At 35.4% G+C, this 17,614-nt stretch overlaps 1 protein-coding gene across 1 annotated transcript in view; it reads left to right on the plus strand.

Moving 5' to 3' along the window:
• The first annotated feature begins 757 nt into the window (after positions 1 to 757).
• Positions 758 to 17,614, plus strand: part of pdia5 (protein disulfide isomerase family A, member 5) — a 73,093-nt gene continuing 56,236 nt past the window's right edge. The window contains exon 1 of the mRNA XM_028435501.1: positions 758 to 867. Within this exon, the coding sequence (XP_028291302.1) occupies positions 802 to 867 (66 nt within the window). The 5' untranslated portion in view covers positions 758 to 801. The remainder of the gene's footprint in view (positions 868 to 17,614) is intronic.

Genomic DNA, 17,614 nt, shown 5'->3' on the forward strand with positions numbered 1-17,614 from the left:
ATATTAGCATATATTTAGTCTCAACCATGACATTTAGATTTAACATTAAGATTTAGATTTAACGTGTATATTTAGATTTAACATTTAGCATTTAGATTTAACATTTAGATTTGGATTTAACATTTACACTTATCATTTACATTCATCATTTACATTTAGATGTAACATTTAGATTTGATATTTAGATTTAGATTTAACATTTAGATTTAAGATTTATATTTATATTTAAGATTTAGATTTACATTTGGGATTTTCATTTATTACTTAACATTTAGATTTAGATTTAACAATTACATTTACCATTTAGATTGAGATTGAACATTCAGATTTAGATTTAACATATATATTTAAATGTAAGATTCAAATTTAAAATTTAGATTTAATTTTTAAGATTTAAAATTGACGTTATATTTCTACAAGAAAAAACAAAATCACAAATTTCACAAACATTGCTGTAAATCTGAACAAAATATGTTTTTTAAACGAGTTTTATTGCTAAATGTTGACAAAAAAAATCTGTTTATTTTAGCAACTTTACAATTGGCACCCTATATGTAAACACTGGGTTGCATTAGATTGCAAAATGCTGGAAAACACAAAAATAAGTCGACTATAGCGCTTACACTCGTTGGCTGCACGGATAACATGAATGAAAATTGGTTGTTTTGAAATATCAAGAGTAAAAAAAAACATTCCCTGAGAAAATTCACCGTAGAACTACATCTCCCATAAGTCCTTGCGATTAATCCGTAAAAAAAAAATCCCTAATGCGCCTGCGTAGCCAGACGTGGCAACGGCATCATGGCTTCTTGGAACCGCTACGGTTGTGTGATGAGAGAGGGGATAATGTTGAAGCTGGTGCTGCTGGTGAGTCCCCATAGCGTCTCTTAAGGTTCGGTAAAACTGGGACGTCCTCGTTCGTGGTCCACTTTCATTCTGAGGCTGCTGGTGTTTCTTAGTGGGATTGAAACGGGGAAAATCACCTGAACTGGTGTTGCTCTCGTCTCTCAGCCTGTCCATGAAGGAGGGAAGTTGACAGCCTCTGAGTAAACTTAGTGCTCAGATTTAGCTGAGTGGGAACAAATCATGTTATTGCTTTTTCTCTGGATAGTTATACTACACTAATCACGTGTTCCTGGCTGCACAGATTAGTTTTCTGTGTACTCGGGTTTTTTTTTTTCTTTCCTTGTCTATGTCTGAGCCACATTCAGGTAAACCAGTAACATCTGGATACCAGTAATCAAAGAAAAGAGAAAACCTTTACACAGTGTTCTGCTTTTTTACTGCCTCAGATTATCTATTCACAGCAGTTAAAAACGTCACTATTCACACTTCTGTCAGTGTTCAGTCATTTCATTTATGTAAAGGAATGGTGTAAAACATGTGGTTCATGGGCAAAATTTGGCCTCTGGGTGTATATTCTTATTGTAACTGTTTTATTAAGTAGTTGTGCAATTCACTTCTGCCCTGAGCAGCATACAGAGGAAAAGCAAACTTTATGGTATGTTTCAAACAAAGCACAAAGTGTTTTTACAGGGTAAAGATTTGGTGAAAATTACAAATGAAATTACAAGTCATTTGGTTTCCACTCGTTTTACATCATCTGTGTGGAGTTTGCATGTTATCCCTGTGTGTTATTTTTCTTGGTACTCGTGTTTTTTTCCACTCTTTAACTCACCCGCTGGGCAGCTTTTTGTTGAATAGCATTTAAGTTTGTGCCCTTATTTTTCATATTTTTTTCTTCTCATCGTCACTCTTTGATTCAATCCCACCACAAATTCAAAATGCAACTAAGGAGGGTCTGACACTTTTTGGCGTTCCCCACCCAGTCAAACAAAGTTTCTAGAATATCCTGTTGTGAAACCGTCCCTACCAACCTTATAATTACTTTAAAATATGATGCTTATTAACTTTGTGAGAGTTATTAGATGTCAATTGTCCTATTTGGGGAAAGTCCTGTGACATAGGCTTTGGAATTTAGATCAAACATGTTTTCAAAATAAAGTCCAATTAACCTTTAAAGGGGGCATTATATGTCATAAAATGAAAAATCCACTTTTGCAGTTTTTTTAATTTTTTTTTTATCACAACTAGGGATGTCACAATACAACTTTTTAATTTCCGATATGATACCGATATTACAGCCTTGCGTATCGGTCGATACCGATATTGATCCGATATCCGCATAAATCACATCTACTTTTTTTTTTCTTTAATAAAAAAATTATATTTACTTATTTTGTAGTGTGGAATGTTAGAAAATGATCAAGTGATGTCACTCAAACCGAGAACAATAATCAGCAACAGTAGGTATGAGAATAACTGACCCATTTATTATTAACCAATTGGTTGCATACATTTTAACCTTCAACATAATATCTACAGTTGAATAAGATAAATAAAAAATGAATAAATAAAAAAAATCAGAAATTTGAATCTGATATCCGACATTCGATTTCAGGCTGATATCGGACCGGTATCGGATCGGGACACCCCTACATATGAGGTAACTCGAGTGTCCACAGGCACACAAAATGTGAAATAAAACCATCCAGTGGTTTGTTTGTGTTCTGTGTAAGTCTTATAACACAGAGAAAATTGCTCTGTTTCAAATTTTCTAAGTTTGTGATGTCACAAGCTAAATCGGGAAAGAAATGTTGCGTTCGATTGTTTTTCACACTGAATGCGACTGCAGTCGCCCGTGATGAGTCGCGTGTGTGCGCAGCCGGGTGACAGGGCAGAGAGAGGGCTGATCACTTCTTCTCCAGCGCTTATCATTAACAGGCTTATTCAAGAAGTTAACCGCTTTAATTTTGCCCCGGTAAGTTGAGGAAGGCTCCCGCTGCAGCCGTGTCACTATAGCGGGAGGGAGGGGCTTCTGCCTCAGCTCTACAGACAGTGGCGGACGGGGGAGTTGTCGCTTGAAAAGTTCAAATTTTTCAACTTTGAGCGACGAGGTCGCGCAAGACCTGTTGAAGTTGTGTCTTTTACATAGATTTTGAATGTAATCTTGTCACAATTGGTGTTAACGCAACTTTAGTTTGTGCCACCTCGCGGAAGATGGGGGTGGGGAAGGGGGAGGTCTATGCTACACCCCCCCCTCAAAACGGAGCGCTCTCAAACACCTCGATAGCACAGGGTATTGAACCTCCCCTCTTGCTTAACTGGTGTTATGTTTTGACCAAACCCCAGCACTGATTTGTCATGTAGATCACAGGGAACTGTTTTAAAAGGTGAAAAATTGGTATAATATGTCCCCTTTAAATTTATGCAGTATTGAGTAGGGTAGGGCTGCACAATTATAGCCAAAATGATAATCACGATTATTTTGATGAATATTTATTCCTGATTATAATGAAAATTATTTATCATATTAGGAAAAAAATTGTGTATTTATTATTACACTACATTTAAACAAACAATAGAGTTTTCAGTGCAAAATTAAGCTTTAAATAACAGTTATCCTAAACATAATAGAAAAAAAATCTGAATTGAACTGAACTGAATAAATACACTTATACAGAGTGCAGAGCTCATATTTAAAATTTAAATATAGCCGACGATCAGGTTAATTTAATCTTGACAACAAAAAATTGTTATCGTGACTCAATTTTGATTAATTCTGCACCCCAGTATAAAATAATGCTACACTGTATTTCTATTTCACTATCAAACTTGTTCATATTAATTCAAATTTTTTACACATTCCAAATGTGGAAAAAAACCAATATTGTTTTCATTGAACAGGGATATAAAAAGTCCAACCTTTGTAGCTGACACCTGGCAACTATAAAAGTTATTTTCAAGAATTCTTAAGTTGTAAAAACAATCTATTCCTAAATGTGTTGCATTGCTTTTCACACCATATCTTAAATGTGAGTCTTATTTTTTGTTGCTGACCACAGCCTGAAAGCAAAATGCTATCAATTGATTTGATCTAAAAAAACACAAACTCTCCTCAATAAATGAATAAAACATGGCTCACAGTGTAAGAGCTAAAATCTGCTTTGTCCCCTTTAATCATGTTTCATTGTAGATGTTGTCGAGATCTATTCCTTTTATGCACAGTGTGAGTCGTGCCACTTGAGCCAGCTGTTTAGTATGATGTAGACCTTTTCCGGCTCCAGATCCTGTTGTGCAGCCACTTTACCTAACAGGAGCCGTGTCTGGGTGTGTTTGTGCAGCCTGCTTTGTGTGCATATGGGCAGTGTCACAGTTTGACATGGTGGCACCGTGCCAGAAGCGTTTGGAGTTGGACGTAAATCATGGATGTGAGGTTAAAGCTCTCAGTTGCTGCTGTGTGTAAATGTACTTACATCTACCACTGATGTGTAATACAGGAACTGAGGCTGTGATTCAGCTCTGCACACTGGGAACACTCCATTAGTGCTTTGGATCACACTATTTCCACAACCTTTGATGAATGCATGGTTTTGGTTTGGTTAATTAGCAAAATGTGTATCAAATGTATTAACCCAAATAGAATATCAAGCCAATTGAATTAATATTGGTATAATGATTTTATATTCTATGATACTCCTCCGTTTTGCTTTGCTGTACACATGTGGAAAAAGGAAATAAATCATGGGGCCACTTTGTGGGCAATGATTTGTGTTGTAGTAAAAAATCACACACGCACAGAGACACATAGACACAACAGACCATTTGGTCCTCATGCCTTGATAACAGTGTTGTGTCCTCAGTGATGATACACGTTTTTTTCAACAATAAACATCATGGCGCTCATTTATTAACCGTCTATACGTTCAGATCTGAGCGTACGACGTGCGTTCGACCAAATTCACGCAGACCAGCGTAGGAACACTGTCGTATATATACTGAGAAAGTGTGTGACGAGTTTAACATGTTTTGCACAACAATGTGTAGGTGAATGAACTAAGGATGCATTGATCGATCGGTGCCGATTTTCCTTATTTTTGGGGATCGGCCGATCTTTGCATATGAAAAAAATCTTTTCTACCTCCGCAAAGGTCTTAAAGTCCGTCTGTATATATATATATTTATTAGAGATGTAACGATTCACTCAACTCCCGATACGATTCGATTCACGATACTGGGTTCACGATACGATTCTCTCGCGATTTATTTTACAAAATGGGAATGTAGACAAATTTTTTTTTGGGAAAAAACTAGAAAATACTGTATTATTTTCCTTTTATATTTCATTGTCAAAATAATCCCTTGATAAACTATTAAAAACAATGCAATTTAACTAAAAATAAATCTTGAATGAAATAAATAAAGGAATAATAGAAATGAAAATGAAGCCTATTAATTTAAATTCTGGTTCTATAATAAACAATGCACAACTACATAATAGTTCTTTTTCTTTTTAAAAGTGCAACTGAAAAAAAAAAACGTGATTACACTGATTTACGTCATATTTGTTTGGACCAGCAGAGGGCGCTGGTAACACAGTGGTCGGTTGGCATGCAGAAATTCTTGCACTGAAGAAGAGAAGCTATGCTAGCAGACAGAGCTTATAGAAAAACGTGACTTTTACAGATATTCAAGTAATATTACAGATATTCTTTCGGTGCTAAAGGGGTAATGAATCATTTATTAACATATTTAAGAGTAGAAGGTGGCCAGAAAGAAAGTATTAGCAGACTCCGCCCGCCGCCTACACTTGTACACTTGCCCTCTGCTGGTTAAAAAAAGTACTGCGATTCAATTTTCAGAAAATCGATTTCAACCGTGATACCTATGAATCGATTTTTAACTGCCTTACGATTAATCGTTACATCCCTAATATATTTATATATATTTATCGTATTTATCCTTTATTCTCTGTTTATCCTTTATTTATCCCTCATCCTTTATATTTATCATTATTATTATTGTTGCTAGCTTGTTTCTTTGTTTTTTGTTTCGCGCACTGACTACCAAGTCAAATTCCTTGTACTGTGCTAAAAACTGTAAAAACACTTAACAGTGAAAAGAGCAAAGCTACTACGAGGAAAATGATGGAGTTTCTGGCTTTGTACATGAATAAAAAGCTTCCACTAATGAACAAGTGACTGTAATAAGTGTGAGAACAAATAACCTTTGTCATGTTCATTCTGTGATTACACGTTGACTTATGATAATGTTAAACATGCTGCACTTTATTATTTCTGTAGAATGTTTGACTTTTAGCTTGTGTCCTGTCAGCTGTTGCAAGTTGATTTTAGAATAATATTTTTATATTTAAATAACCACAAACTTGTTGCATTTGGACATTTTTTATTTTAGCACTACAAGAAAACTTAAAACGCAGGACAATTTATTGGTAATTTAAGATGTTTTGTAGGTTATTATTATATCATCTACCACAAACCTGGTGATTTTCTTTATTTGTAAAACCAAAATACTGCTGTACACTATTTTAGTTAAAGAGCTCCAAACAGGTCTGCAGTGTAACCTGTTGGACACATTTATTTAGTTTTTAAAATGTGGAAAATGAAAGACTAAAGGAAGTGATATAATTTAGTATTTTGGACAGCAATGTTTGAGATAACTACCTCATGTGCAGTTAAAACAACATGCTTGTATTGTTTCACAGGTATTGTTCAATGTTTTGCAATAAGATAAGACTGGAACATTCAAGGTGTATGATGTCAGTTATGAAAGAAAAAAAAAATCGGGATTGGCCCAAATCGATGTTGGCAGGTCAGGCTTTCTAAAAATCGGCCAGAAAATTGCAATCGGTGCACCCCTACAATTAGGTGATGTATCTGCGCAGCGTGATGAGCCAAAGCTCAAACACCGGCTTTTTAAGGGATTTGTTCACTTATTTTAATATTTTATATATTGCTTCCAATGTGCGGGCAACTGAGGCCAATAAACGACATAATTCTGTGAGTCTCTTCATGATCTCTGCCCTGATATGATATTTGGTCGCTGCGCAGCACGCACTGGAGAGGGGGTTCACAGGCTCACGCTCACCAGTCTGACTCGTTTAAATGTAAAGAATTGTCTTGATGAAATCACAGGCATTTACGCTTTTAGGCTGTAGATGAGTAATATTTCATTGAAACCATCATTTGCCGTTATTGAGAATTTAATTTAAACCTCAGCCCGAGTCTGCTCCAATACGCAAACACTGTTCACAGCCTTCGGTATTCTCTTCCATAGAACGTTTAAATGAGCTCCTTAGGTTCTAGTTTTCACTTGGGGTGTGAAAAAATAATTGATTTCACGATATATCGCAATTTTTTTGAGTGCCAAGGTTAAATGGAAGTTCTTTGGCTTCCAACTTAAAGGGAGTAAAAACAAGCTTAATAAGCACAATGGCGTCTGCAAGATTTGCCTCACTCCCATGAAATATTGTGGGAACACGACTAACTTACGAGCTCACCTAGCTAGTTATCATGCGGAGGTGTTAGCTGAGAAACAGCCGCATCTCCACGTTTAATTTTGATGTTAACTGGGTAGAATATTCTAATATGTTGTGATATAATCATATTGCAACATCCTTGCCAATACTCAAGTCTAGTTTTCACACTACTGAAAAGAAGGGATGTCCCAATACAGCTTTTTCATTTCCAATATAATACCGATATTGCAGCTTTGCGTCTTGGCCGATACCAATATTGATCAGATATCAGCATGAATCGTACTTTTTTGTTTTTGTTTTTCTTTAATAGAAAAATAATTATTACTTATTTTGTAGTGTGGAATGTTAGAAAAGGCTTGATCAACATCAAGTGATGTTACTCAAACAGAGATCAATACTCAGCAACAGTAGGTGTGAGGAAAAACTGACTAATTTATTATTAACAATTGGTTACATATATTTTAATCTTCAACATAATATCTACAGTATTCTACAATTGAATATAGATAATAATAATAATAATAATTGGAAAAATAAATGAATGTCCGTTTATCCAGAAATTGAATTTGATATTCGTTTTCAGGCTAATATTGGACCGATGTTCGATATAGATATCGGATCGGGACACCTCTACTGAAAAGTACACCTTTGTTTTCTTCACCTCAGCTGTCAGGATGATGATTTTCATCTCAGAAATGTGTATTTCCTTTTCAATGTTTTTTACTTTAGTGGGCGGGGCCTCCGAACCTGGAATATTTCAGTGCGTAACATGTTAATGACGATCAAATTCAGCCACAGCATTTATCCTCACCTGATCATAGGTGTGCTGGGATTGGTCAGATATGAATGTTTTATAACTCCTGTCGTACGACACAATGTGCATTCAGATTAGCTCCCGTTTTCACGCAAGGTTGATAAATGTCAGCACCTTCAAATACACAATAAAATGTTGTCCACAATATTTGTAAGGCTCACAGTTTTCCCATGCATGCTTATACGACATAATGGCTAATTGCACATTGTTGAAAGAAGTTAAAGAACTCTTAATTTCTACCAAAAAGCTGCTCTATCCTCAAAATACATTTACACAATTTCCCCAGATTAAATAAAAATTGGTCACATATTGAAGTAAATGTAAGTAAAGGTCCTGCAGGAAATGATATCTATCACATATTGCTTGGATATTATCTGTGCCTGACATACTTCATATACTGTACATACTTTTACATCATTTATAGGGATGTAACGATTCACTCAACTCCCATACGATTTGATTCACGATACTGGGTTCACGATACGATTCTCTCACGATTTATTTTACAAAATGGGACTGTAGGCAAATGTTGACTGAAAAATATTCCATTATTTTTTTGGGGGAAAAATACTGTATTATTTTCCTTTTTATTTTTCATTGTCAAACGAATCCCTTGATAAACTATTCAAAACAATGCAATTTAATTAAAAATAAATCTTGAATTAAATAAACAAAGGAATAATACAAATGAAAAAGAAGCCTAGTAATATAAATTCTAGTTCTATAGTAAACAATGCAAAACTGCATAATAGTTATTTTTCTTTTTAAAAGTGCAACTGAAAATGTATTTTGTGCCTTAACAATTGGACTTAAAAAAAAAAACGGTGCTAAAAGGGGAAGGAATCATTTATTAACATGTTTAAGAGTAGAATGCGGCCAGAAAGGAAGTAGTAGCAGAGTTCACCCGCCGTGTATACTGCTGGACAAGAGAAGGGATAAATATATAGCGCCCTCTGCTGTTTAAAAAAAGTACTGCCATTCAATTTTCAAAGTATCGATGTCAATCGTGATACCTATGAATTGATTTTTAACTGCCTTACGATTAATCATTACATCCCTAATCATTTATACACGGCTTTGCAAACTAGGGCACATTCATGTTCAAATTGCTCGTTTTCCTCTCTTGGTCCACTTGAGATCAAACTGCTTCATATTTGGCCCCGATCCGAAATGAGTTTGACATCCCTGAATTATACAATATGAGCGTTAGTGCACCAGAAGAAGGGGTGTTGTGAGGATTCATCTCAGTTATCAGCAAAAGACGAGGATTTAGAAATATGTGGCTATCGTATCATAAAGGCTATAAAGGTTTTACAGTTTTGTACAATGGGTCTCAAGACACGGTAGATAACTGTTTTTTAAATTCAATGTGATCTGTGGTGGGACATAAAACAATCAGATTGAATAAAAAATGAGACAGTTGCATTCAAGTCACAAAGGAATTGGAGTCAGTGTATAATCCTGTTCATAATTCAATCGGTGCATGTAACCAATGGAATCCATATCTTATTTTGCAAATCAGGAGACACTGCAGCATGGACAGGTCAAAGTCTTTCACACAGCACACACAGAGAGAGAAACCCCATCACCCAGACAAAATAAACCCACTAACAACCTTTTTATTCATTTATTTTAAACTCCTTGCCTTACATTTTTTGGGAGCACCTAGTCATATCCTCTGTTAGTTCTTTTTTTGTTCAATACTGGAATATTTAGTAAACTGAGGAAAGACATTTATAAATGTAAAAACTTAACTTTTTAAGTGGTTACTTTCATTTTGAAGTAATTAAGTAGTCAGGGGTCTATTCTCCCGTCTGGACTTAAGCGCTTTTTGCGTGTCTGCAGTTTCACGCTTCTCTCCTACGCGTATTCTCCGGTCCAGGCTGCTGACACGCCCCCTGCGCTAAAGGGAGAATAGAGCCCATAATATGTAATATATGAATAAATAATATTATGATTGCATTGTTCACAAAGCATACACTAAAATTTAACTAAGCTATATTCATGCTTTTTAGGAAATCAGTTTTACACAAATCAGAAAGTGTTTGTGAATACACTCAACACAGATATGAACTTTCATCTCCACATGAGCTTTACTGAGACTGTGGCGCTTTACAGTTAAAACCAGACATCAAGAACTAATAATTGCACGCCAGGAACCGTCTCAATGCACACTGGATGTGTTACAGAAGCTTTATTTACTATTATACAGTCTACACTCACCTGTGTGGTTCATTAGTCCGTGGTAACTCAAAGTAAGTGCTTGACGGAACTGAATGTCCTTCAGTGCAGATTCTGGCAACTGCATCTCAGGTTTTAAAGCTGAAAATATGACTTATTTTAAACTAGATCAGAAGGGTTAATGTACAGAAAAGGGGACAAATGCTAAATCCACTTTTTAGCCCTTAAATGCATTTTGTTGTATATTTAGAGTGTTTAGAAGTACAGAAAAGTTCAAATTAGTCTCTTCAGGTGCTCCGTTGATATCTTTATATTCTGGTTTGGTCATATTTTTTAATCTGTTTTGATTTTTTGAACAATAACGTCACAGTATTTGCAGCGGAACTGCCAAATTAGGACATCGACTCCAGGCCCAACACTTCGAGCAATCCGCCATTTTTATTTCTCGCTTTTATTTTGTAGTCCAAGCTCCAGGATGTCGAAGTTTCGAGAGGATAAGTCAAAATGTTTGGTTGTTGGATGTAGTAACCCACACGCTTCATTGCACCGTCTCCCAGCATCAGAACCCTTTTAAAGTGCCTGGTTGAGTTTTATTTTTCACAGAAATGTACCCACATCTGTGGGTAAGGTCATTTTTGTGTGCGCGAAGCACTTCAAGGATGACTGCTTCAGCAACCTCCACCAGTATAAAGAAGGATTTGCAGAAAGACTTTGTCTGATTGAGGGTTCAATTCCTTCTATCTTTGGAGACGATGAACAGAGCACTTCGGTAAGCTGTAAATAACGCTAAAAAGTGTGATGATAAGACGTCCCTGTCATTGTTTTGTTAGCATTAGCAGTTGCACCGTCTTCATATGTTAGCGCTGTGTGCTCGTTTTAGATCCTTGATGATATGGCCTACGTGATTTAATTTAAGTCTAAAGTTTTCATTAGTCATTTCATTTTGCCGTTTTTGTCTTTGAAAAGACTGTATTAAAATGCATTTCGTGATGTTAGCTTGGCGCTAGCGTTAGCTCGGCGCTTGTGTTAGCTCACTTGTTAACATTCATATGAAGACGTTCTGCAGGTTCATCATCTTCATTTTCATCTCGCTCCGCCGGGTCAGATTCTGGCTCGAACATGTAAGGCTGGATGGACATGTCTTCCGTTGTTGACATTTTGTAAATAACGTGAATAAAAAGTTTCTGCGCTGCTACATAGCCGTATCTCTTCTATCAAACTACAAAAATGGCTGAACAGGGTGGAGTTGAACCGAGTGTCACCTCTGCAACCTGGAGAGGGGGCGGGGTATGAAGTGTCTCATTTGCATTTAAAGAGACCGCATCAAAACGAGTTGCTCTCAGAAGCACATCAGAAAAGGGGTAGAAAAGGGGCCTGTGGAGCTATAATAATTAGGAATTCAGACCCAAGCATTGCAGTTCCGCTTTATATAGACCACAACTGTATGATTTATATGTAAAAAGGAAGGATTTAAAAGCATGATATGTCCCCTTTAAAGCTAAGTTAGCTTTGGTTTTGTTTTTTTGCTCTGATGATGGAGCATTTATCAAGGATTAAGAAGCTAGATTGTGCTCACTGTTGACGTTTTCCAATCATTTTTCACAGTTTCTTAAATAAAGTAACAAGGTTTTACAAATGCTCAACAATGACCTGTTTTACTTTAATTCAGAGGAGACAGGCCTTTAATATGATCACTTTGAGTGATCTACAAGTATAATTTCATACTTATGTAAATCCTATCACTGATGCTGAATTATTATGCACAGTCAAGCTTCATTTGTCATCTTCCAGTTTCAAGAATAACTTCCAATGAAAATATGATAAAAGCCCATTAGTCTCACACACACACACACACACACACACACACACACACACACACACACACACACACACACACACACACACACACACACACACACACACACACACACACACACGTTTACAAAGTTGTTTATTTCTAAAACCGATGAATATTTCTACACAATCTGTACAAACTCTGCTGCCAATTTATCTCACATTTATCATGTGCAGTTCACTTCTGAGAAACTGTAATCCTCATACACAAAGCCGAACATCACAGATAATTTAGCCATTATTAAAAATGACTTGATTGAATTCATTACACGTATTGTTATCTTTGAACATTTCTTCCTCACATTTCTTGCCTCATTTATACACTCAGCTACAAACGTGTTCTGCTGTGTTCTCCCTTTTCTCATCATTGTGATTAAAAAAAACTCTGGCATGAATCATTGTCAGTGCAGTAATCAAGCTACTTAATGGGTCTGTCACTTAGTTGCTAGAAACTGTGAGCACAGACTAGTTATTTCTATTTTTGTAAATCTGTCATTGTAGGATGACACACACTGACTAGAAGACACATTTTATCCGAGCCATCAGCGGCGCTGGGTTGACGACTGAGGATGTCGTTCTTGGCAGCATTTTTGCTTTTAATGCCGGAGGAACTGTTTATATGCTAATTTTGTGGTATTTAAAGGGATTGTCAATGCAGGTTGATGGCCTGACAGCCATATAAACATATTATACCAGTCAAGTTTTGGACACACCTTCTCCAAACTTTTTAATGGTCGTGTATTGTAGAATATACAAACAAAAACTCAAGAAAATCCTTTTAATTGAAGAAAAGAATAATACATTCTGTTCAAAACACCTCCAGACAGTTGAACGTTTGAGACTTTTAATTATGCATTTCAGTACTAGGGGTGTGCATTGCCATGAATCTGACGATACAAGATGATTCATGATTTGCATGTCAAGGTACTATATATACAATATATCGATACTAAACACAATGCGATATATCATGAAATCAATAATTACAAAATGCTTTGAAATACAATTTATTTAATTTTCTATTAATTTTCAAGAACAAGTAAATGGTAATTAACTGTAATTCAAGTAGCGATATCAAAAACAAGTGGTATATTTATCAAACTGTCAAATTTCATTTTTCAAAAAGGTTGTATTTATGCTGATACAACAGATTCTGATTCTGTTGAGTTCCTAAATTCTTAAAGAAAAAAAAGCAACCACATGCATCTATAAAAGTGCCCAGTGTGTTTTATTAAATTAAGTGCAATTAACTTCTAAGCTAAAATGCATTGAGGAGTGAAGTAGTTTAAAGCTGATATCTGGAGTTTCTGAGAAATCTATGTTAAAACATTGTTTATGTATGATTTTTTTTACTATGGTCTACTGCCGGTGGTCATTCATTTACATTAATGTATATAAGTCGATTCTCAACTGGTGGATCGGGACCCAAAAGTGGGTCGCGCACAGCTGGTCAAAAGATTATATATGTGTGTTTTCAACATAGGGATGGGCAATTTTGCCTAAAAACAAAATCTCAGATTTTTTAAAGAAAAATTCAAGTTTCAATTTGATTTTCAGTTTTTTTTTTAATGCACTTAATAATGACTGCAGACATCAGATATATTTTCAAAAGTGCAACTTTATTGCTGTGATTGTCCTTAGGAGTTAAAATCCATAGAACAATCTCAAAATAAAAAGTAAATGTTGCTCTGTCATTTCAAGCTTTAACCCAGGTTTAAGCAAAAGTGCAACAGCAACTTCACAGTAGCTTAAATTTTCTGATTAAGAAATCAGATAACTACATATTTTATAACATATAACATTACAATTAAAAAATAATAATAAAGTTTTCCCTTAGCATCTCAGCATAGTGTGAATAAAAAATTAAATGCGAAAAAGTACATATACTGTATATATATATATTTTTTTTTTTATTTTAATTTTTAAATTCGAATTTGCAAAATAAAAATCATTTTTATCTACAAATTTTTGAAAAAATAAATTTGGTTGATTGAAAATGCATTTACATACTATGCATTCGTTGGCGCAATCAAATGTTTTTTGTAAAAATCCATAATTAAAAAATTGATTTGGACATTTTTTTGGATCAATACAATAATCACGAGGTGAAATATTGCAATATATTGCCAAATCAATTTTTTCTTACACTTTTATTCAGTACTAAAGTTGTTTCACATCTTCCTATATATAGTTTGCAGTATCTCCTTTTTAGATTCACCTGGGTCGGGTATCAAACTCCCAACTTTCAACCAATCACCTTAACTGTAAACTTTTTTTGTTGTGATTTGACCTCTTGTTGGTTAATTATTAGTCATAACATAATCAAAATGAAATGTGAGCTGGACAAGTGCTAAATTGTGATGGCTAGCTGAAAGATTCAAAGCTCTAAAACACGAGCCGAGTATTCCCAGTCGGCAGGGCTTAGTATCAATCAAATGGTCTAATGCTGTTACATCAGTGAACCGCGACTGGGTCATGGGTAGCCACTTATAATTACTGCACTCTTGAATAAACGCTGGCTTGACTGGTGCAATACAGCAAATGAGCCTCTGTAAATCAAATTATTAAGGAAGTTGATGCTAGTTTTAAGGTGGCCTATAGTTTGATGAATCAATGCAAAAAGCAATGGTTTTATGCGATTAAATCTTCAACTAAAATGTGTGTTTTGGCCACCAGGGGAGCCCCACCCAGTCCAATATTTGACTTCTCACTCAGCAAATTTGTTCTAGGTTTTACATGTTGATGATGTCAATCATTTTGGTTATGGGTATTGTTATCATGAATTGATTTGCAATACAGTCCGAGGCACAGGTGAAAGTAACGGATTACAAGTACTCACGTTACTGCAATTGAGTAACTAGTACTATACAGTTGAGCTACTTTTATGTATGACTTACTAGTACTTGAGTACAATTTCAATCAAGTAACAGACTAATACTTCTACTTGAGTAAGACTCTTTACACCTCTGGTCCTATTCAAGCTTTTTTTTTTTTCCAGGTTTAAATGTTTTATTGACAAAATATATAAAAATGTTCACTCAATCAAATCAACCCTGGAACCAACTTGATGTCTTCTCACCAGCCAAATAGCTTTTTAAGGACACGTGGATCCTCTTTTACCAATGCTTATCGATCCCTAACATGACAAATGACAATAGTGTTAAACAATGTTTTAAATCTCTACTTGTAAGTCTTCACAGGGGCAACCATCCTTCCATTCGGTTAAAGCAAAACTCACCGTGTGTGTGTGTGGATGCAGGCTTAGATCAATGAAGTCTCCTTTTACCATTTACCAGACTATAAAGGTTCTGCTGCCAGCTAAATGTCACAACAACAACACAGTGGCCGAGGCCCTTGTGAAAGACAAGAGATCAGCCTCAACACTTGCTAATCAATAAATGTGCAGGTACGTTTGTAACTTTCAGTGAATTAAAATATGATTTTAAACCGGGCTCACCAACCGTTCCAAAACTGCAAGCTACATCAAAAGTACGGAGTAATCCGAAGGGCTACCACTTTGATTTAATCTTCTACGAAGATTTTAAAATTGATGGGAAAAGAATCGGTATCGGCCCTAAAACATCCATATGGTCTGTTCCTAGTTTCAATACATTTCATCAGGGATCATCATGTTCCTATTTCAAAAGCCAATAATGATGTTTTAACGAATCGTAAAACATGTAACTTGTTTGTACAATTCAACAAGTTTGTAATATTTCATAAAAATCCGTTTTGTTTATTTAAAAGAACATTGTTACCACAATCCAAACACCAAATTAGCAACATCAACAACAATTGAACACATTGATTTAGTAAAAAAAATAAACATTTAAAGATGGTTATTTTAATACAAATACTTATAAACTCCAGCAGTGTTTAACTCTACTAAAGATCTAACTACATCTGTCTTTGTTTGTTATTTGTCTTAATAAATCAGATTTTAGATGGAGGTCATTGGTGACTAGACCTGAGGTCACCTCAAGATGAGCCCTGATTAAAAAGCATTAACATTGTAAATGTGTTTTTATGAATGAAGCAGTAAAAAACCATAGCAATAGCATTTTCAATGAAGCCTTATAGCACTTAACTTCTGCTTTTAGAAGCTCGTGACATTTGCTGACAAGGAGAGAGACCAGAACTGTGGAGTAATGAACTTGGATGATGGATATGTGATAGAGAAGTGAGTTAAGCCGCTGGAGTCATTAGAAAAGCTTTTTTGCTTGGACTTTGGGTTATCAGCAGCATTTATTATAAATGTGAAGTATAAAGCCATGTGCCCTTCACAGCCTCTTTTCTCTGCAGGATGCGAGTGCGGTAATTGATTTGGGAGATGGAATTACTTTCATGGCTTTATATTGTCCTCACTCGTTCAAGTGCTTTGTTGCTTTTTGACATTTCAGACTGGAAAAAACATGCACAAAATGGAGCTTCAGTTTTTGTATTTTGCAAATTTGAAATAAACTAGAGCATTAAAATTACACAACTGAGTGTACAGGCTCAGTTTACCTTCAATGTTTTTTAGTTTTTTTAATCACACCTCAGGCTTGCAGCCTTATGAGTTGGCTAACACTATTGTTATTAAATCCTTTTGTTCAGCAAAAATACAAGAATACACAGACTTCTGTATTCTTAGATTGTACAAGTTGTGCGACACTGTCAAATAAAGAGGTTTTAGTTGATATCTCGCTGATATTTATCACTGTAGCAGAATGTGAAGGAATTGCTTCTACTCAAAGAAAAGTGAGATGAGTTGTTGAAGAAGCTTTGGCTACTGTATGTCTGGAACGTGATTGGACAGCACATCTGTCACTCTACATGATTGACAGTTCACAGCGCATCACATTGAAGTATTTGATTAGCATGAGTGTGACAGATTTATTTTTAATGCAGGATAGTCTCAAACTGCGGGTTAAGCAAACAGTGTTTGGTTTTTAATTTAGTTTTTGTCAAGCAGGAATGAAAACCACCTTAGTTAATGGTGAAGGCCCAGAAACAATTAGGTTGTCTTTAAGTTTATTGCAAGGCTTTTTTATATTTGCAGTATACATGGTGTAAAACGGTGACTTTAACTATCAGTTGATACAAATCAAGCAAAAGTTCCTCATGAATCATGATCCTGAAATAAATTAAAAAAAATAACTGAGTGTCGAAGTTGCTATTTTGTTTTAAAACTTTTAAAGTAGGGCTGGGCAAAAAATAAAAATCGATTTAATTGATTTATCATTTGTAGATAAAAACAATTTTTAAATTGCAAATTTGGTTTAAAAAAACCTTTTTTTTCTTCCCCCCACCACAGTTTTTTCAGACTTTCTTGTTCTGTCCTTAGGGGTTACCGTAGCGCGATGTGAGCCATTCCCCTCTTTGTTTGCATGGGTTCCCTCCCATAGTTTCACGTCACTTATGATTGGTTCACAATAGGCCGTTTA

This window comes from Gouania willdenowi, chromosome 21 (assembly GCF_900634775.1).
Source record: "Gouania willdenowi chromosome 21, fGouWil2.1, whole genome shotgun sequence".
Lineage (NCBI taxonomy): Eukaryota > Metazoa > Chordata > Actinopteri > Blenniiformes > Gobiesocidae > Gouania > Gouania willdenowi.